General features: G+C 37.2%; 2 protein-coding genes across 2 annotated transcripts in view; both read right to left on the reverse strand.

Moving 5' to 3' along the window:
- Nucleotides 1–22,941, reverse strand: part of CPB1 (carboxypeptidase B1) — a 66,922-nt gene extending 43,981 nt beyond the window's left edge. The window contains exon 1 of the mRNA XM_056358823.1: nucleotides 22,844–22,941. The gene's annotated coding sequence lies outside the window, so the exon portion shown is untranslated. The remainder of the gene's footprint in view (nucleotides 1–22,843) is intronic.
- Nucleotides 1,481–22,948, reverse strand: AGTR1 (angiotensin II receptor type 1). The gene is made up of 2 exons (XM_056358824.1): nucleotides 22,844–22,948; nucleotides 1,481–7,004 (listed from the first exon to the last, which is right to left on the reverse strand). Exon 2 carries the CDS (start codon nucleotides 6,949–6,951, stop codon nucleotides 5,872–5,874), a length of 1,080 nt encoding a protein of 359 aa, XP_056214799.1. The 5' UTR covers nucleotides 6,952–7,004; nucleotides 22,844–22,948; the 3' UTR covers nucleotides 1,481–5,871.
- Between the last annotated feature and the right edge of the window lie 240 nt (nucleotides 22,949–23,188).

The raw sequence follows: 23,188 nt of genomic DNA on the forward strand, positions 1-23,188 counted from the left end.
AATACACAGAAAATAAGTAAGGTATTCAGTAGATAATCTATAAGAATTTCATAGACCCAGCCTTTAACTGTTTTTCACTTTTTCCAGTGTGTGACACTATAAAACAGAGTATGAAGTAGGGTTTACTAGGGATATGCAAGATTAAATTCAATTTTATTTTCATACAAGTTCAAAATGGAAATATGTGATCCATTTTACCATTCTTCTGACAAACAAAAAAGCACTGATTCCCCTCTTAGTATGCTGGAACCTGATCCCATTTCCACTGAAGCCCCTGTACAATGTGGCACTGCATAGAAACACCAAAGCTTATTCCAAGTAAGTAGTTATATTTACAGCGAACGCCCAGCTACAGGCAGCCTGAGCCTGGCTTTTCAGGGTCATTGTTCATAATGTAGCATGATCCTGTATTTGACACGATATTCTGCGTAAGTCTGTTTCTAGAATTTAATTTAGCTTCTAAAAAGCTACACCTAAATTCTACTTTAAATTCTAACCTGTATATAAGAAAATTAGCAATTTGTTAAGTATCCACTCAAAGGAAACTTCAGCTTAGCCAGTTCTGGCAAACACAAGTGAATTACTGCACTGTTGTTCTACACATGGTTTTGGAGCTAGCTAGGTATCCTTTCCGCTATGAATTGCAGACACAGCCTGTTTGTCTCAAGAGTTTAGGTGGAACTGGGTTAGACTTTGAATTAAAAGGAATGAGGAATGGTGGTATAAAATATTACAGAATTAAATAAAAATAACTTGGTAAGGATGTTATTGCCTAAGATACATAGCTATAGATACACTGATAATAGTGTAGATACAGTAATACACAAACATATCTCTTTGCTTTGGAGTAGAGATGGCTTTCACAAAGACATCTGTTGACGATATGTATGTTTTTAATAATACTTCAGACAATAAAAGTTCTTATATAATAGTAGTGAACTTCTACAATATAAAACTATCTCTACTGAAATAGAAAACATTAACATCTACCACTTCACAAACGATTCTGTGACTCTATGATAATATCTAGTTCTTGTTACTTAATTTACCAAGTACTTCTAAAGCTGCAGGCCATGGCACTACTCCACTAAAAAGATCGCACAATGCTGTTCTTAAACGTGATCTATACCTATTTCTTGAGTGTCTGATCACATCTGCAGAACTTGCCAGTGACAATGAGCTTGACAGCTCTGCCATTAACATTGAGGATTTGTTAGTTCAGCCTTGGCAGTGAGGTTGCTGTTGAAATGGACTTGATTGATAGAACAGTCTGACCATTTTGCACAAGCTGGTGGGATGATGGTCTGGCCAAGCCTGTAATATCATGTAGAACAGCAGAGCTGGGGACCCTGACCTTGTGAGTGGGGCAAGAATGGTCTGATATGTTCTAAACTGAGCAGGACATTGTTAAGAAACTTCAAAAAGCCTCTCAAGACTTTCTGGAAATTTTTGCTACTTAGCTGAAAAATGTATTCTTAGGTTCTTTTTTCTTTTTTTTTCCCTTAAATCTGTTGCAAAACTAAAATTAAGTATTTACATTTAACACTAAATATTTCCAAAATCAGTAAGTCCCTGCTTTAAGCCTTCTTCCACACCCTCCAAAGTATTTGTTTCTCCTTTCCATGTCAAAATTCTCCCTGGGAATACTTGCACTCTACTGAAAAAGGAGGTCAGTAAAAGGTAAATCATTGCTGAAGCTATGCAAGCAAAACTAAACCAACCTGGGAATCCTACTGGATTCTTTGCTGCTGTCACAGTTGCAAGTAGATGATGAAAACCATCACCTAAATAGTAATTCGGTTCAAGGACTTTTGGCCTCAGGCTTACTCTGCAGTCTCTTAACCATGTAAACGTGAGGAAATTTGTAAAACTGAGAAGCCAAATTAAGCCCCATTGTAACTGTAATGGTTTTGTTGGAATTTGGGTGAACCAGTGCAGATTATATAGTACCCTTTAGGACAGGCATATAATGGGCAAGCAAGCAGAGAGATGAACATGAATCATATAAAGTACTATCACACAATAAATATAAATAAATATTATGCATGTCCATGTCAAACATAATGTGATTTAGTAATTATTCTGCCAGCAGAAAGAAAGTATTCATTCAAGCAAGTCAACAGAATTTAATTGTGACAGAACAGGAACTGTGGTGCCTGTATTTAGGGCTATATGCTGTCCCCATTAATACTAGCTTGAGTTCCTCACACCAGGAAAGCACAAGGACAGATTAAGGATTCGTCGAGTACTTTTATTTTGCTCACCTTGAGAATGAAATTGGATACTTTTAAAAATAACAGCACACTTTTGCATCTTAATTAACTTTATGTTCTTCAAGATAATGGGAGTTTGTTCATAGCTAGTTCTTATTTTGATATTGAGAGGTCTCAACCTGAAGTTGCCCAAAGGTGGCAAAGTCATACAGAGCCAAACCTTATTCCTTTCTCTGTGAGCAAGGAGTAGGTTCTTGCTCCAAAGGATACTCTGGCCATCTCCTACCTGCCCCTCAGTTAGGGACCTTACAGCCAAGGGTCCACAAAGGCCAGATCCTGTATTCTCTTACACTGCTGCTCTGCATACCCCATGCACAAGTCTCTCGTACAGTATTTTCAGCAGGCAGGTGGGCAGGGGCATCTAATGCGCAGCAATGTGTTTCTCAGCACCTGCACTGGTCACAGGTAGATGCATGATGGAAGTGGTGTGGGTATGCAACAGGGACTCTTCCATTAGCTGTGAGGTCGGGACTCTGTGGGGATGCCTGAAACTGCAGCATGTGGCTGTACACAGTAACTCTTCGCTCCAAAAGCATCTGCTCTCTGCTGCTGCCCAGATAGAGCTGTTGGTGAGTTTTATCTCTGGAAAAAACTTTTTCTTTTTTTAGGAAACACTAAATTAGGATCCAAATTATTTGGCAGCTGATGACCTCTTTCCTACCCCTTAGGAGAACAAAAATGTCCCAGCATTATTTAACAGCAGCTTTGCCTTCCACTTTCTTTGCCTGTCAGCTCAGGGTCAGTCTTGCCTTCAAAGCACACCAGCTGCAATCCCTTCCTACCTTTCCTGCAGCAACCCAGCCAAATGTGCATGCTCATGCTTTTTCCCCATGAGGCAGACAGGCACAGGTGGCACCAGCAGCCTGGGATACAGTCTCTTAAAAATGCAGGATCTGGCATGAAATGATCAAAACCACTAAGCAATGGATTCTCTGCTGTAATACAGTCATTTTTATTGTTTGTGGTCACTACTGGTTTTTGCTGTTTCTTCTCGGTGATAAATGAGTCCTTTCAGCTAAATACTCAGTTATCACTTGCACAAATACGCTTTGATTTTTATTTTTATACTTACATATATTTCTTCCCTTTGGGATGGCTTTTGTAGTAATGCAATCAATGTTTTGCAAATGATCTACTTCTGTGGTTGCTGGGGACACTGGATTTCAGTGACCAATGGGATCAGCAGGTGATGAGGAAATGCTAGCTTAGCCCCTGTCAAGGAAGTGTAAGTGCCTCCCAGATGGCCGAGTTTGTATTTCATTTCCACAGGAGTTTTGCCACGGGTAAGGATCTCCAGAGCCATCAAGAGGCAGGGGAAATATTTCTATCTCTTTCTGTAACAAATTTTGAGATGAGAAACAAATTTGTGGCTGCATCCAGCAGATGGCAAGCACAGCACGCTGCATTATGTCTGAGAGCACTGTTTCTGCCATGGGAAACTCCCAATGCTGCTCAGCATGTGTACGCAAACAATATCATACAGATAAATGGCAAGCTCTGTCAGTCCATCGTCAGCTTACAGGGTGCTGAGACAGTGGTACTGTTCTGTATGCGACTTATAATGCATGTGATTATTGCCATATTCATTTTTAACAAATGGCTGTCTCACATGTAAGAATAGATGTAAACTACATATAAAGCATTCTATATAATAATTTAACTGTGTCATTAAATGACACATTCAGGTTTCAAATTCTGAGATGCTAGCCTGCAATTAAATTAATGCACTTTCATTAAAGGTTTAAAGTTTTTTGTAAGATACAGCTTTAGAAGTCTTACTGAATCCTCACAGTGCCTTGTGACATATATAAATAAAGATTGTTCCAATTTTGCAGCTGGAACAAAGGCAAAACTGAAGACACTTGCCTTAAAATAAGTGAATGAAAGAGCAGGAAGAGGCAAAAGATTCCCAGACACTGCTGTAGTCTTTTTTTTTTTCTTTTAAAATTATTAAACTATAGAAATAACATTTTTGTTGTTTTGATTTAAAATAATTCCCTAAAGTAAAAATAATTTAAAATATTTGTGCATATGCAAGAGACTGATAATCAGAAAATATGGATAATTCAACCTGAGACAGAGACACATTAGATATACAATTGTCTAGATTATAAATATTGCAACGTCTCAAGGGTCATGAAGTTGTCTGTATTCTTAAGTTTTGTTATGGTAAAAAGCATTTATGAACTCATCTATCTTTGAAGACAATAAATGAGTGTGACTCAAGAATAAGTATTTTCTGGAGTTCATTATTGGAGGTAAAAAGGATGTATGAGGATATCATTAGTTGAAACTTCCTACAGTGCTTATCACCTTCCCCCCCCTCATTTGTATGGGTAGTTTGAACCAGACTTTTGTTCTGATTTATGCTAGTATAAATTTGAATTTTTTCCATACATATAAAAAAAGGTTCTACAGGAAGCAAATTCTCTAGGCTTAGTTATGTATAAACAGAGAGAAATTCCATAAATTCGAAGAGTAAAGTTTGCTCTCGGATGTTTTGTGATGTGACTAAAAGCATTATTAGTTAAACTGCAATGAAAGTATTGTCACAGTTTTGCTTATCATAATGTGAGTTTATTAAATGTCCAGGAATTTGAAAAATTGAGTAGTATTGGTTAGCTGGTAATTTCTCTCATTGAGTGCCCTGGTTATTATACAAAAATAGTTTGCAATTTTCTGATCACCTCTGTCCCAGAATTCAGTTTTCAAAAACAGACTTTAATTCACACAGGGTATGGAATCAACCCCCTCCATAAGTAATGTTCTTCAAAGTCAGCATGGCATATTATGAGGAAAGGTTGAGTGAACACCATTTTTGTGTGTCTGTGTATATATATATATATATATACTTTTTTTTTAAACCACTATAAAAATACCCACTGGGATATAAATGTAAATTTATGAAGCAATGGTTGAAATCTATGAGTAGGAATATAAATCTAAAAATATCTTCTATATTTAATAAATATGCATTTAATGGAATATATTATTATGAAAAAATTGTCATTTTAAAAATGAGAAATAGTAGCATAAATCAGAATAAGACCAATTTCAAGGGCCTTAAATGTCCATTTGAGTTCAAAATTGGGCCCCTCTATATGGCATACATTTGAAAATATATTATAAATAAGATATTACATTTATGTCATTAAAAAAACCCCAACAAAACAAGCAGCGTAGCTCCATCAACTCCTTGAACAAAATTTGGAATATCTCATGTAAGTGCATAATGGGTCACTTATAACTCATGTAATTTATACAAGCTTTTCCTTTAAAAAGACATCTGAACTTAAGTTAGGAGTTTTTTCTATTCTTTTGTAGTTCTGAGTTAACAGCAGGATGCTGGCAGAAACTCTGGCGTGCCTGTCCACCATTATAAACAAAATGAAAACCAAGCAATCCTCTTCACAATGTAAAATAAAAGGCCACTGCTAAATCTTTACAGTGTGATTTCTCTGAGGTGATCTGATATTTCTGTAATGAGCAGTAAGCTGTGATGGTCAGGGCTGCAGATGAATTTTGTCGTTCTTGCTGCTTCGTTCACAAGGTTGTCAAAAAAAAAAAAAAAAAAAAAAAAAGTATGTTACAAAACACATCACTCTGTGTCGAAAGGCCCAGCAGTCTTTTTAGTGTGCAAGCGTATATTATCTGGTGGCCTATATGAGAGTGAGCTCATTTTTGTTGTTAGGCTTGGATGTGCACTGACATTTGGTGGAATGTATTTTATTAGCTGAAGAAAGTATTTTTTAAAGTTTTTTCCGAAAAAAACATAAAAAAAAGGATTCAAACAATTGTTAAAGTAAGCGATGCAGATGGTGAAGGGCATAGCTGTATCCACAATATCAGTGATTTTGCAGTCTGTTATTACATGTAATTGAATTAATACATCCAGAAAAGTGAACACTTGATGAGGAATCCAGGAAAAGAAGAAGAAAAATACTATTGCTACAATCATCTTAAAAATATCATCATTTCTGGTCTTATGTTTTTGAATTTGATATGCCTTCTTCAGGGTCTTCCAAATTAAGGTGTAGCTTGTTAATATGATCAGAAAAGGAATTAAAAAGCCCAGCAAATTTTTGGATAAACCTAACCCCACCCGGAGCGTTGTGTTATTGTTGTCATACCGAAAACCACAGACTGTCATGTTCAAGTTCTCCGCAAAGAATATATTACGGTGAATGATGACGGGCAAACTGGCCACACCGGCAAGAAGCCAGATGGCAATGCAAGTTATTCTGGCAACAAACATGGTACGTCGAATCCGGGACTTCACTGGATGTACTATGGCTAGGTACCGGTCAATACTGAGGCATGTGAGGAGGAACACGCTGGCATACAGGTTGAAACTTATCCCTGCTGATGCTAACTTACATAAACAGTTGCCAAAAGGCCACTGGTACTCCATGGCTGTGTAGGCTGCCCAGAGTGGCAGAGTTATTAAAAAACACAAGTCGGCCAGTGCCAGGTTTAAAAGAAAGATGCTGGCTACTGTTTTTAATTTCATGTAGCAGTAAATGACAATAACGACCAGGCTGTTCCCAAATATGCCTATGATAAAGATGATGCTGTAAACAGTTGGAACCATAATGTAGATGTAACTGTGCCTTCCTGAAATGGGACAGTCGACATGGATTCTTTTAATGTTTTCTTCAGCAGAGTAATTTGGAATCATTTTGATCTTTTCAGCTGTAACCTAGTTTCAGGGAGAAATTATGAAGTTTACACCTAGGAGGGGAAAAGAGGAAGAAAATATTATTCATTACAAGGATTAAAATTTTTTAAAGTTTCAATTAAATGTCAGGTTTTTGTGTTTAACGCAATGTGTCAATGTCTTTGAATTTAAGATATTAATTAAATTAATTAAAGACTTGAAGCCAGCTTCAAGTGTTTTCTTTCTATTTTAATATAGACTTTGCAGAATAAAACTGAGGTAAGAATGTTATGTATTGGCTGATCATCATTCCATTCTTTTTAACATAAACAAAATCAACAAAGTCCTTTCAATTAACAAGGTTCTAATTTAAAATAAGACCGGTTAGTGAATGTGTGTCATAAAATAATAGAGATTCAAAATAGCAGATAACTAAATTCAGAAGAGTCTTTAGGTTATTTTCTTTCCATAAATAGGTGATATATATAATGAGCAAAGTTACTCAAATATCTCAGAAACTAAACTTATGCACTCTGAATACTATTTCTTTCTGTAAATGCAAAGTGTAATGCATTAAGAGAATAAGTGAATTCAGGTTAGGTATGCATTTTGATCTCTGATGTGAATCACTATAAATTATTTTTTTAAATATTTACCTTAAGTTTTTGAGACTTTTTTTTTTTTTTACAGTGAAGACACTCACACAATCTAGTGTTCTGTTGTACCACAAATACCTTAAAGATTCAGAAGTTACTTAACTCCCCATCTGGCTTGGAACTATGGTATTTAACTACTAGTGAGGGAAAAAAATAATCTGTGATGTGCTGATCTGCTGCATATTAATAACTGTAGAAAGAGTTTAAGAAGGGCACAAGGGGGAACAACAATTCCTCTTACCTGTTCAGTTACCGACAAAATTTATGTATCCAAGAGTTTTAGTCTTAGTGTAGGAAATTTTTTTCTGAACTGTATTAAATGAATGGCAACAGTATGAAACCTCCTTTACAGGGCAACTGTTCGGTTTGCCAGGCCTTGTGTGTTCTGCAAGAACGATTTCCTTATTAATGACTTCTGACTTTAGGAAGAAGGTAATAGGCTGTGAGTCTGATACTAAATCTTTTCCAGACTCTAAAAATAGACAATCTTTTCTCAAAAATAGTGGATATTTAAATAATAATTATAGGGAGTTACTATTGCAGTGTTTATTCCTGTCTGCAGGATCTTGACAGCTGTCAGACAAACCCAGCTCGTGCTGCCTCAAACAGAGATGAAATGAAATACAATTGCTTTAAAAAAAAAAAATCAACAAAACCCCCAACAACAAGCAAACCCCTTATATAAAAGTGACTTACATTTATATAGATAAATATACACACCCTAGGACCCTGGGTAGTACAGATGCATTCGGTCAGAAAAGATGCCTGTCATTATAGAAATATGGGCTATGCTGTTATGGAGGTGGTGGCTCATTATTTCTGTTGTTCAGTACCGATGTTCCAGTTAAATGCAGAATGCTACTTTAAGTGTCTGACATGTTCTTGTTCTGAGACAAACCTTATTCCAAATGGGTTGACTTTTTAATAGGGAAGAGGCATGGATATGTCTTGGCAAAGCCCATGCAGGAAGTCTGAAGAGAAGCCAGGAACTGAACCCAGAATATGGGTTGAAGACAGCACCTTGTGAGCAAGGTCACCTTCTGGCTCTAAATTTATGGTTTTAAAAGACTCAGTATTTCTCTATCTTAGCTCATGTTTTATTACCTGTTTGCATTAATAACCTGAGCTTCATAATAAATGAACAAAAATAATTCGTTTCCATAAAGGTAGCAGGGTAATTTCAAGATTTAGGTTCTTGATAATTCTGTCAAGTTAGGAATATCTATTGATGCAAGTTTTATTAGTTGCATTCAAGATGTGCAACACAACACATCCTAGTCTCTCCAATTAATTCTGTGAATTAGTCTTGTTGCCTCAGTTGGTACAGATACCTCAAAATGACATCAGCTATTTTTGCCACGTTTATGAAGTTAACAAGTCAGGCAAATACGCTGTCACACATGATCAGAATGTTGTACATTTCTTAGTAATACATCCTGAGCAAAACTTCCTAGCTTTCAAACTGTGACAAATCTAGAATATATGGTGTTTGGCTCTGTAGAAGATCATGCTATCCGTAGGACAGGGAGAACAAAAAAAAAAAAAAAAAAAAAAAAAAAAAAAAATCAGGATAAGTCCTCTTATCTCATCCCTTGGTTGTGAAAGTACCCACAGAAATTTGACAGTGACTGATACATTCTGCAACATCAAGGTCTGACAGTATTTGCCCTATCCCAGCTACATACCAGTGCTGCATGGTCTATTCATTATCATAGCCTTCGCTCACTTACATACCCACTGAGATTACATGCCAGAGCTTTGCACTATGAAACTGTAGTGAAGTCTCTACTAAGAAAATCACCACTGCAAGTTAGACTTGCAGTAAAGTAGATCAGGGCCCAGTTAAGGCTGAGCAAGACCTTTCTCTGTGACTAGATGAACAAGCTGGTGGTGCTATTTGGCAAGTGCATCCTGCTCTCTGTGTACTACCTGGCAGACTCAGTTGCTAAGACTAATGTAGCTGATGGTGAATATTCCCCCTTCAATGGGACTGTTTCTGTGCAGTGCTAGGTACCAAGGCACTTTTCTTGGCCAATTCATCCACCCTTGGTGTAGTGTGTTTCATTGTCTAACTTCCAGTTTCCCTGTTCTGCCTACATGGTGGCCTGTACTTTTTTTGTGCCAGTAGTAGCTTTAGTTGATGCAATTAATAGCATATGTACTTTCAAGAAAGTGTAATAATGATTATATTATGTTTTCAGAAATGTGATAACTGAGTTGGGTAAACTTGTGTCTGACACTCTAAGGTATTGAATTCCCTGAGCTTATTTTAGAGTGCTTGGGAATTAAAAAAGGCAGAACAATTCCCATGAAGAAACAGAAAATTGGTCAGGAAATAGTATGATACTTCAATTTATCTGTGTAAACCTTCCAGAATTAAAAGTTCTGGTAAAACACTGAAGTCTGTGGAATTGTGCACAAGATGTGTTTTTTATGTTTTCAGTTTTAAATTATACTAAAGAATTACAATCAATAAAGAAATTATCACTATTTTCAGCAAGTGAAAAGGAAGCACAAATGCATAATGTAGTTGCTTTAGTGTAAATAAATACAGATTGCCATATGTATATCTGAAAACAGCTTGAATGTTACTGTGAGAATGAACCTCATGAAAGCCCTACATTTGAAGCACAGTGAGGAAGGCACCAATAATCCCAAGCTGAATTTCTAAATTTCCTGGAAATTTTAAAGTTTCAGAGCTAGCCTCAGGTAGATCTGCTGCCTTGAGGATATCTGTGACTTCACAGCATTAGGAAAAGCTTCAACACAGGAGAAGTCATCATTTGTTTTGGAAGGCAAGGGACCATAGCAGTGCACAGTGGTGCGACAGGGCAGCCATGGTGATGTGAACTCCTTACAGGCAATGATTTCTTTTCTATACCACTGTCATTTTTGCTGTTATTCTCACTTGCCACAGCTTACCTGCTTGTCCCAGGATCATGGTTATACACATTTTATGCAAAGCAGATACTTCTACATTGGAAGTACACAGATTGTTTAAAAACATTACAGAAATAGATGGCTGGTACAGCTTTATGCTGCCAGAATTCACCAGAGCAGCTTAAACCAGTTAAATGCAAGTTTTGAAACTGTGTGCATTGATAATTCCATTTAAAGAATCTCAAATGATCTGAGTTAACGTAATAATAATTGGATCATTTTAAGGCTGATACACATGGAGCTTTTTCTAGGAGGATTGAATTGATGCAACCGTGAATGATGTGGCAACATCAATCTCAAAGCAAATTATCTGGTGAGCAGCAAACCCCTGTTGTACGTTACTGTCCTGTTTGACCTTTTATCTTTTTTAATTACAATGATTATAATAAGTCACTGATAATGAAATGCTTCAGACTGCTCTACCAACTATTATTCACCACTCTGTTCATTGCTTCTGTTGGGTGAACATGCGTCCTAATTAAACTGCCTGTGGAAACGACAAGGGATACTGAGCTCATGCAAGGTAAACAGCACTTTGCCTACTGAAAGATAAGACAGCACTGATTGTGGCTTTCTGTGAGAGCTTAATCAGCTATAAATAGGTAAGCAGGTGTCACAAGTCAGATTTTAAACAAAAATGTGGTTTTGATATTTGCTTTGACAAAGGCTAAATAAACTCAGGCTGAGCAACCCTGCCACAGTTTAGCCACCTCGCCATTAGGTAATATGAGGATTTTTTATTTCTGATGGTAGGTGGATTATTTGCTTTTCTTACAGATGAGAAGATATTTCCGTGTTTGAGGACGACTCATTCTATTTTTATATAAAATTACTGCACAGGGAGAAGAGAGGCTGAAAAATGTTTGGAACAATGTGTTCAATGTATTAGCTATGTTTATTTCTTTCTGGTGGCATAAGCTTTTTTCCTTTATCTTGAGAGTTTAGTCCCATCCTCCCTCTTTCCCAATTTCTTCTACCTTCTTCTAATTGCTGAGAAACTAATGACACTTCCCACATGCTTTATTTCACAGCCTTTTTTATTTTCCTATCCAGCAGAATCACCCCCTTTATCCTCATTGCCTTAACGATTATAACTACTTCTACTTTGTATGCCTATTTCAGCATCATCTCTGCTTTTCTGGAGTTCCTGAGCAGTACCACTGTGAAGCCATAAATTTACCTTTCTTCTACCCCTTATTTCTGCTGCCTCTCTCCTTCTAACAGTCTGTGTTCCCCACTCACAGCTTTCCTAAGTGTTTTTAGTCCAGAGTTGATAGGTGCATTGTGGAGGGTGAGAGAAATGCAAACACTTGGGTAAAAAAAGGCACATAATTCAATCTACTGTGGCCTTGCAGTGTGCTTAGGCCTGCTGCGTTCACTGCCACTATCTTCCACAGAGGTCAGTGTCTGACTTCATGGTAAACGACAATAAATCAAAATGTTACTGAAATGGAACTGCAACAGGCAGTATAGGACCAGAGCACTGTCTGTATATCAGGTCATGAGCACCAAGAACGGAAAGCGAGCTTCAGAAGATCTGTATTAGTAACTGTCAAGCTGGCTGTTGCTTTTCCAGTTTTGGATCAGGAGGTGGTCTGACATGAGAACAAACAATTTGCAGGACCTTGTACTGGCCTGTGCTTTTTCATTTAATAGCTGTCCTCCCGGTCAGTCTTCCAGGAAGCAACTGCCAGTCTATTGAAATTGCTGTTAATTTTGTGGTGTAGGTTTTTTTGTTGTTGTTGTTGTTTGTTTGTTTGTTTGTTTTTGAGTAAAGTATTTTATCTTTAATTCTCTAACCTGTATGTGGATTCTTTGTGCCTTCCCCTTGCAAGAACTGAGGCTGGCCTGCTTTGTTTCTGCTGGCTCTTTATACCTGGAATATAAACTGCCTATGTTCTTTCTAGGATCTGGTTCTTCTATAATATCAAAACTCTAAATTGCTTATTAACTTATTTTGTGCTACCAGAGCTAACTGCTTTATGTACTCTGACCTTCCTCCAGCATACTTCAAAAGAGTCTGTCCTTCTGTTTATTTGTGGGTTTGACAAACCTTCTGTGGGTTTGTCATTTATTCTGAAAAGAATGAACATCTCTCTTGTGTTTGTTTTCATAGACTGCTCTCATTAACTTTCCCTTCACTTCCCAATTATCTTTCAACTGTACTCAGTTTGTGTCATAACATTTATGTGAGAAAAGGACAGATGAAGGGGCTTTTTCCTCTGGGAAAAATCAATGCTGGTGGGATGACTGAACGGTGGAAGTGTGTGTGTGATTTTGAATGATGGGGGCGGGGTGGGGGGAATGTAAAGGAAAAGGAAAGTAACACAGTTAAGCACAGTGACTTTTAAATCGCTTGGGTTTAACTCATATATTTTGACCACTAGAGGTCTGTATTTCCTATTTTAAAATGATAGATTTGCTTTATATTCAAGTACCACCACTTTCAAAATATCCTCTTCCTTCGAGATTATTTCAGATGCAAACACAAGGCAAAATACCCACCATTGAACTTCTACATTTATATAATGTACTGGAATGAACTATTTTAAGTTTATTTTAGTATGTACTAGCTTATATCTAATTTCCTTTATTCTAGTGCATTCCTGGTTTGGCTAACCTTCAGTCCAGTTCTTGTACCTGTAAGTCATGGAACAAGTTCCTGACATTTTTTCAAAGACATATGCAACTTAACCTCTCCAAAGTTTCTGAGCCAAATTAAGAATATTTTAAAACTAACTAGGCATGTTGTTAATCATACAACTTTTTTTTCCCCAAGGATCAGCCAGGGAGTATTCTTTAAAGTAATTCTAGGCAAGTCTAGGTTAACTTGACTCAAACATGTATTTCCCTTTTTGGAGGAAGATACTGTTATTGTTAAAAATATAATTTCAGAACTACTTCTGATCCCTGCCCCTCTTCTCCTCCCCCCCCACCCCCCCTGCCTTTTTAAAAGGGATTTAAGGAATTTTTGGAAATTGAAAGGCAATGTGGGCCTACACATTTTTTATCTAAATTCCAAATGGTGATTTTTAGACTTCAGGTGCTGTATATATTTCATGAATTGTACATAATTTCACAATTGGAAAATATAAGCATCTCTAACACTTTTAAGCTCTCTTCTTCTCACCTTTTTTACTAATATACCTGAGTTTGTCATTACTCCTTTGGTCAGTGTCTGTTACTCTGTCTCAAATTATTTTTTTTTTACCTAAATAGTTCTCTGACGCTAGTAAAGGCAAACAGCTTTCAATCCAGATAGAGAAGGCAGGTGTTACTGTAACACTGTTATGGTGACATTTATTTTATTGAAACTAGTAGATGAGAAAAGTAGAACAAAAAAAAAATTATATTAACAATAGTCTTGTGCCAGACACGTAGATATAATCAGTGTCTTGTCCTATATTTATGTCAAATGGCTTCTACAGTGTCAGCATATCTATGCACTTCAGGGATGTTTGAGTATGAGCATATGACATTTGTATCTTGAAGCTGCTAAAAATAGGAGCATTTACAGGGAATAGAAGTGATATGTAGAAATAGAAAACTAGCAGGCAGTTGGCTAGATTTAAAATGCAGAATAAAGAAAACAAATCTTCGCACGCTCAAGGACTTTGTGTTAGAAATGGATGTGGCAAAAAATGGTGTAAAGTGAAAGGCCATCTCTACAACGCTAATTTACAGGGCTGTGCAGAAATAACTAAAATCTGAGCACTTTGGGGGGACATTAAATGCTAAATAATACTACAATGTAACACATGACAAAATTTTTGCATGCTCTTTGTAACAGCCCACAGTGTAATAATGTCACAGTTAGAATTCTAGCAGTTGCAGCAGCAGTGAAAGTTTGGTAATTTTTGTGTACTCTCTGTACACACTCTCATAGTACTTACAGAGTCCAGACACATTGAAAGTATTTCTTCCTGTTACTTAGCTCTTTTGCCAAAGTTAACTCTGCCAATTCCCTTCTCGTGTATGGTTTCTTTTTTTTTTTCTTCCCAGAAATCCTTGGGAAATCCTGATGTACATATTGCTATAAAATTTTACTTGCAGATGTTAGTGCCAAGGCAGGATTGCTCAACCTCACTAGAACTTAGGGGTCTAGTGAATGCTAGCATACCAATGATTAAGGGTTTTTTTGTACAAAGATTTGTTGACTGGTTGATCCACACAGCACGCATTATAGTTAGCCAAAAGTCTTTCAGTTGACAGTAAGTTCCAGTATTTTAGTTTATAGGTTTTATATTTCAGATCCTTTAGGTCTAAAAGTAAACATTGTTTTCTGGGAGTTTTTCCTCTATAAACATGTAATTTTTTTCTCTGCTAAGGGGATGAAAAACATTCTTAAGTTCAATAAATGTAGAACTGGACTCCAAAACACTGAGGGATTAACCATTCTCGACACGCTGTGTATTTATCTAATGTCTTGGAGAAGATCGGTGAGGTGGTGGTTTTAAAGATCACTGGTTCTGGCTTGACAGTGTACCTGATACTCCAGATATCTTAGATTTTTTTCCACACAATTTTCTGGTCTCTTTCTTTCATGTTTATCCATCAGAGCAATCTCTGTTTTCTTTCTTTGACCACAGCTGCACAAATGTGTTGCAAACCCTCTGGTGTTTAATATGTCTTAAGAAATGTGAACATAAAATTATCTGCACTGCAGTTAACTTAAAACTGGAAAGATAATTAAACAAAGTAAAATATATTTCTAGCTTAATATTTCTAGTTCAGTACTTCTGAAACTGGACATGAAAACACTGAGCTTCAGAAAAGACTCCTGAAAGGTGAATCTCCACGTGATATCCCCTTGTGTCAGTCACATCAGTTGCTCTGCCTTGACAGGAATGATGATCGCCTTTTCCTTATCTAGGTTATTAAACCTATAGCTGAATGAGGTTTTTAAATATGAAAATTTGTTATATCAGGATGAAGTTGCTCTTCTTGTTTATACCCCAGCATAAAGAATTGCCTCTTTCTCAGAGGCTGAAGACACTTGGACATATTAAGACTTTGAAATGAAGGCATTAACGATTATCATCAATCTAGCATGGATTTTTGCAGCTCTGTTCTAGCCATTAGCTTTACCAAAAAGGAAATTTATGCCCTCCTAGGTGATAAAAATGATCAATAATCAGCAGGCTATCCTAAAGTCTGCCTACCAAGGACATGTCATCTCCTCATATTGCTAACAATGCTATTTATTGCACATTAGATTCCAGGAAATAAAAGATAAATCTATTCCAGGTCAAGGTCGGACTAGAATTTCTAAGGTTTTTAGCACTGACATGAAAAGCTTTTTTTGAAAGACAACACAATACAAGGTACTGTTTTATTATGAATATACAGCTTACTGCACATTTGTAACTTTAGATTTGATGCTTGGTTATGTAGTATCTTTAGGGTATTTGGATGTACCCAAAAGAGTTAACACTTAACAAGAATTAAGCCATCAAGTCCCAGAACGAATAAAAGTGAGATTAGTTTGAGCTGTGAAAGGTTACGTGCTGCATGGTTACTTTCTCTGAATGATAGTAAACAAATGGATTAACACATTTCCTTTATTGCAGCTGGAATTGCCTATATAAAATATAGTGTGCCCCATGTGATCATTTTTAATAAAAGACAGAAATCAAATTCAGGTTTGTTAAGCGAGTGAAATAATTTGATGAATTTTAAGTTTCTATTCTAATAGCTTAGTTCCATGGAATAAGAAGTTTTAAAGTATCCTTTTTTTAGTTACACAGCAATGTACACAAATGTAGTTTCTGGATACCTAACCACACACCCAAAATTTCTAGTGCTCCCATTTTTTCCATATGGAATGAACCTTAAGCTTCTACTGTGAACTCCTCCAACCTGAGAATAAGGGATTTTATATTCATTCTGCGCTTGATCCAAATCTGTATTGCAGCCTTTTGTATTAAAAAGGCTGTGGAGAGGGAAGAGAGCAAAAATCTTACTGAAATAAAAGGCACTGCTGAAAGCCCTTATGCCCTCTTTAACAGAACAGATTGGATACAATGTGTGAGATATCTTACCTCCTTTCAGATGATATATAAAATCACCAGTTGACCTACTGGACATTTCATGTACCTATTAATCTGCCTTTAATGTTATACAGCTGTCTTCACTGAAGCTTGTGGGTGCCTCCAGAAGTATACCAAAATAGCAGTAACAACTGTTCCTCCTTCCCAGCTTGTAGGAGAAATACTGTGTTATATTACTGTGATTTCAAGCACAGAGCTTAATAAGGGGTTACAAGACATTTTCCATGCTGTTTTGTCTCTGGTCATTCTTATTTCTTGCTGGAGTGACTGTCTTTGTGCAATCAACACTGAAAGAGTTCTTAGTTTCACTGTCCAGATCATCTCAGTATTAGTCAATGGCTTCACCGGTCAGTAGAAGGTAGCTATCACCTGGAGAGTGGCCTTTTGAGAGGAATAAAGTCTGTCTCCACTAACTGCTACGAATGTAAGATGGACCCCTTCTCTTCTGCTGTTCAAGGAAGAGGTGATGCTCTGAGCAGCACAGAGATGTCTAAGCAATTAGCTTGTTGCTTTACTGGTTTTTAACTACATCTGAATTTATAGAGACAAGTTTCAGTTCTAGATGCAATTTGTGCTAAGAACTGCTGAAGTACTGGCTTTGACAGGATCAAACAGCACTCGCAAATAAAGATCCTTTACAGAACTGAGGATCTTTAGTTTTGTAAGCCTATTTTGAAATTCAGAACTATTGAAAAGGTGTCAATATGATTATCAAACTGAGATCACCTCCAGTGCTCAAGGAAAGGCAAGGCAGGTTTCCTGGATTTCTCTTCTTATAGGCTGATCTCCTTCTGTGATTAAACCAGCCGATTTGTCTGTACTTCAGCCACTTGTTCCCTCTCTAGTTTCACTGAGGCATCAAGACACTTGCCTTGCAGCAATGCTGGGGCTAGCCTTTTGATGGAACATGTTCCCACTGCGAGCTTTTTATCTTTAAAACTTCTTGAAAAGCGTGGAGTGTACAAACGTAAAAAATCCTCTAGCAGAAATGCATCATTTCTGTTACCAAAAGGCACAGTCTGTTGTAAAAAGGAATCTGCTTTTGCTAACTTAAAAAAAAGCACGTAGTTACTATGTGTTTTTACCATGTAGATGTTACAAAGCTCCTGAAACTCGGCCAAACTTTGGGAAACCTACCCTCAGTGGAGAGGATGATGCAGCTCCTACTAAGGTCACTACAGACTAGGTCAGGCAAATGCTGGAAGTCTCTCATGTAGATTGTTGCTCTTCTGGTGTTGTGTGAATGAGTTTTCAGAGAAGCATGATATTAAGGGGATAGGCAATATGGAAGATGCAGACAGAACATTTTGGATGGGTAGAGGAAAGAGACTGGGCTTTGCTAAGGAATCCAGACACAAAGGTTTTAATGAATTAGATGCATTAGGAAAGAGAGAGTTAGATCATCTTTTGTTAAAAGACACAATGAAAATTCACAGAATATGGAAATTATTTTTATACAGTAGAAAGAAGTGAGAGGTTGGTAACCTCATGAATTATGTATCTTACTTTTGGGAGCCAAATGAAATCCTTGCCTCTGTAGAGGTTATTATTTGGTTATTGTTTGCATTCTGGGATTTATCATTTGATGGTCACAGTTATGGTGTAAGTAATGTTTTGGGATATTGAGAGTAACAGCTATTTACGTAGACTATGGCTTACAGAACTGAGACCCAAAACATTGTGTCTTATGGGGAATCCTTGCTCATAGACTGTTACCGCAGGACATGAAGACATGTGTACATATTGGCTCTTCCTCCCAGTTTTTGCAGCATATAAAACTCTAACATTGTATTTTAAGTTGAATGCTAAAATATTAGAAATGTGCATCACTTAACATGGCTATTGGCCAAAGCAATTTCTGCGACACAGGCTCTTCTTCTACAGGGATGCGGTGCTACTTCCACAGGCAGCTGTGAGAAGCAACAGGTACACAGTTCACTTCTCTAGACTCCACTGCCTCCCGTGATGAAGACTCTCCATACTCACTGCTTTTATTGATTGAGGTAAGCCAATGACAAAGGTAAATGGTTATATCTTTTAGTTTACTATGGGTAGCTGTACTGCAATGGAGTGTGTCTGAAATGAAACACACTGTGCCATGAAACCTGGGCCTCTTCTGCTTTTTGGTCCAGGGAGGAAAAAAATGCGGTGAAGGATAAAATGCCTCTAAAATTATGTTAAGAATGTAAAAATAACAAAATTACATGTGCCATTAAAGATAGAAAATAAGTATAATCATAGAGAGGCAGACAGAAAAAAAATAAAAATACCAGTGTAGCCCGTTAAGGACTGACTGTAAGAAAGGGTCTTACAATCTACTCTGAAAGTCCAGGTACTGAGTGAGGTCAGTAAGTATATGCTTACCAGCCTCTGGGTGAAAACAGGTAAAATTTCCATAAGTTTACACTCCTGGATACATTAGTGGTTGTTGATAATTTAGCAGAAAATGGGATTTCATGCATCCCAATTAGAAATGATAATGTTCTAAAATGGTTAATGCATGGTGACATGCTCACAGCAATATCCAATCACTGTCAGAATCTTATCTTTCACTAGCAGAGACCACAATAAAAAAATGTAACAGAAAGGCCAAAGCTGCAATTGTTTCCTCATGAAAGAAATTGCCTATTTCTGGGACAAAAGGATTTTTTGTAATCTTTTTCTATTTTATAGCTTTACTGTGAAGGACTCAATCAGTGGTGTTACTAGTATAAAACTACTGAAAGTGATGTTTTAATTAGGTTTCCGCTGCTTCTTCTAGGCAAAGATGTTTGTAGGAAGAAGGGTATGGGACAGTTAACTACTTTGTAGACAAAGATGGGAGGTGATAGGACTTTGTGGAACTTCAAGTTAGTCCAAATAGAGGCTTCCTTGCTTTGTCCTAGTAGTTCTGTTTACTCAGGGACAAGGGTGCTGTCTTGCCTACTCTCCCACAATCATGTTACTCTTCTGCTAAGCCAGAAGATGCAGACGCAAAAATTAACATTATGTATGTAGCTTAAGATACTGAACAGCTTTTCTTAGTTAAAAGTGAGATAATAACCTGACGAGCAATGAACTCTGCAAGGTAACATTACTTCTGCTTTTCTGGTACAAGGAACTGCCTTTCCGTACTTTCTTGTAAAATAGTAAGAAAGGTGCTACGGGAAAGCTTATGTACATGGATTTGCTCCAAGTTGTGCAGCAAATGGGTAATGTTTTGATGGGCTTAGAAACATTCTGATGTGTGTGAGGCCTTACCTATACATTAACCCTCAAAAGACGTTTTCCTGCCATGAAGCCAAATCATCAAGGTGGAGCCACGATGCACCTAAGTGGTCTAGAGGCTTAATATGTAATCTCTTCTGCAGAATGTGCTTTTTATTTTTACTCCCCCACCCTCCCGCAAAAATAGAAGGCAAGTGTAAATTAATGAATAACAAGCTTTAGACATGCACTGTGCAGAGCAATACAGTTAAATCTGCCAGAAAGTGAGAGAGAAAAGAAACACATAAAATTCTCTGCTTCTGCTCCCGGAAATTGAGAGATCTGTCTCCACAGTGTTCTACTTTCTAACCTAATGGAAATTAGATGAGTTGGATGAGAGTAGTTCATGTTGCACATTGTGATCTAAAAACCTCTAACAAATCACATCCCTGTTTCTTACCTACCACCAATGTGGTTGAAGTGACTGATAGCTTTTGTTCCGAGTAATGAAAATGTTAACTGAAAAAGAAGCAAACACACAGATGCAGCATGTCTACGTGGACACAGACACACCAGTGTCTAAAGTATCTGTCATGTTAACTAAACCAACTAAAGTGGAAGTTTTATCATTACATTTCTAATACCATGGCTAGTGATTTCCACCTAACTTCTCACTAGCCAAAGTGTTATGGCTTTGGGAAAAATCAACTTCATGTTGAACATTTTTTTTCTTTCTTTTGACTTTGTACTGAAAAATAGCATTTGGCTTACTGGGGAAGCAAAAGCAAATGTATTGTGGATTTGTGCAAAGAAATGGATGTTAGGTTTCAACACGTTTTGTTCAGAGGAAGCTTTGTCTTCCATGTGTCATAATTCAGCCATACGTAATAGGATTTGGTTCACTGTGTCTGATTGAAACACTTGATTACTTTCCTTTTATATAATTAATTTAGGTATCCTTACAGTGGGAAAATATCACACAATGGCAATACGCCTCAGAAAAGACTTTTCTTCCTTGAATGAGAATATTAGGAACAGCCTGGAGGGAAAAGTTAAAAGATTAAAAGCAAAGGATCAGCATGGAGGCTTCTTAATGAATACCTCATTAGGGTCAGAGAAAGGGAACCAAAGGCAGAAAGGAAAGAAAACAGCATGAGTAACTGGTAAAGTACAAGAGTTTATTCAGACCATCAGACCAAAAAAAAATCTTTTAAAATGGTAATGCAGCTAAGCCCAAGAGAAGTTAGTATCATTGTAACTGTTAGTAAGTATAACATGGAAAACAGAGGCCCAATTGTGCTTTCACTTGCACAAAATTCCTGTTAAAGGCAGATCATTATGAAGAATAGAAGAAAATTTGAGTAGCCAAATATAAAGACAAACAATGTATCTGACTTTTGTACAAGTCAATTGGACTAGTGAGATGCTAAGGGGTTAATCAAAGAGAATGAAAGGTCAAATACAGACACCTTAATCCATGTCAGTGTGAAAGGTATCACCCATGGAAAAAACAAGACAGTGTGATCCTTCGTGCTTCATCTGGAAGGCAGCACACTTAATAGAATGATACCAAAATAGATTTTCTGTCAAATTTGTACAGCTTGCTTCCTGTTTTTTCCCCAAAGTAAAATATATTGCTCCAGTAAAATAAAATTTATTAGTGTGAACCCTCTTTACTGTCCTGGCTCTGAGACATTCCTTGTGGATACTAAGGACCAGCAACAGAGGAAGCAACCCCCCCCCAACTTTGTTAAAAGCCGGAGTGTGAGCTTAAGCTATGATACTGTAAATCAGTGCATCCCCAACGAAGTGCAGTCTTAATTCTCAAGCAAACTGCACAGATGCCTGGAAAGGGTAACATGGTGCTCTCCAAAAGGTGCCACATGAGCTTTACTTTAATGCTAGGAAAATTACCGACTGAGCTGAGCAAATGCTTGGATGTATGGCTGTCCTGTCCTGACATTACTTTTTTGGATGGTATGTTTAAGAACATGGAACAGCATTATAAAATATATCTGAAAGCAAAATATTTTTGAACCCTTTTAATTTGAAGTGCTTCTTAGGAAGGCCATGGGTAAAGAAATATCTTCTACCTGAAATAAAGCCTGATTTGAGAAAAAGAAAAACTGTCTTACCATGGTAAGCTGCTAATAAGAAAGCCAAAAGGAAAACACTATAGACAGAAATCTAACAGCAGAACAAGAGTCCCACTCTGAAAACACATGTTGATTCCTGTCCTATGCTTTTCATTTCTGATTGTTGTACATTAAGCAAAGAACCTGAGGAGGGAGGAAATCCTGAGCGATGTGAGTGGTAGCAGCCTAACTCTTAGGCTCAATGTACCTCAGGGCTGGGGGGGTGGGGGGAATTGTAAAAATTTTTAGGCTTGGATAACAAGAATGAGGGGAGAAAGGAGAAAAGGCACAAATCAATAGAAGTTTATACAGAAGAACATTAAAAGGTACACATCCTATAAACTTGGATTGGGAGGGGTATGCATGGATCCTCAATAAACAAGTTCAGGCTGCATCTTTGTACGTGCTGCCTGCTTCAAGTGAAGAGTCTGACCAGGCTGTACTGATGCTAAAGCAGGGTGAAATGGAAGATAACTGCCAAAAAAGCGTCTTTTAAAGGAAGTAAACGAGTGAATTTTCTCCCTTGAATAAGCCCTCTAACATAAAAGTACAGCTGTTCAGTGGTTTTCTGTAATGTGTTACTATTTGTTTGGGTCCCTCTGAGCTAGAAATGCTAAGGCACAGTACTCTCATTCAGTGTATCCCTCTCAATTTTCAGAAAACTGAGGGGACTCAGGAATGGTGTTTTATTTTCTATTTCTGTTCCTATACTTCATCTAGTGAGCATTCATTCCACTAGCCAACAATCTATCAGTAACTGACAAACTTGTATGACCTAGAAGTAAAGAAAGGAATAGGTGAATTAGCTGAAATTAGGTGTTTGGTTAAATCATTCTTTATTCTAGCCATAACTCTAATTATAGCTTTCAACTCAAACAGTGAAATACAGTCTAAATGTTGACCTTGCCCAAATTCAGTACCAGTTTCTTTAGATATTGCCAGTTACCTTTTGCTGTAGCCCACTTTTTGTCTTGTCTTCAATCATGCCACTCACTGATGCATTGCCAATCTGATCTCGCCTTCCTGCTGTGAGGTCGGCTTCAGTTATTACCCATTTTCTGTACCTGTAAGAAAAATGCTACTCAACTACAATAAAAGGAGATAAACGCCACAAATAGTAACCAAGCATTCCAGCTAGCGTTGTTATATAGCAGACACCTGGACGGTTTTGCTATCAAACAAAACCTAAATGGAATGAAAATTGTAAAAGACACCTGACAGCCCAAAATTTGTAGTTCTTTCAGATGATGGTGCAACAGAGAATACTAACAGCATGCCATTTGGAGCGTGA

Source organism: Falco biarmicus, chromosome 13 (genome assembly GCF_023638135.1).
Source record: "Falco biarmicus isolate bFalBia1 chromosome 13, bFalBia1.pri, whole genome shotgun sequence".
Lineage (NCBI taxonomy): Eukaryota > Metazoa > Chordata > Aves > Falconiformes > Falconidae > Falco > Falco biarmicus.

Bases quoted from the DNA above. Each gene is read 5' to 3' on its own strand.
- AGTR1 (XM_056358824.1), bottom strand. From the start codon at position 6,951: ATGATTCCAAATTACTCTGCTGAAGAAAACATTAAAAGAATCCATGTC.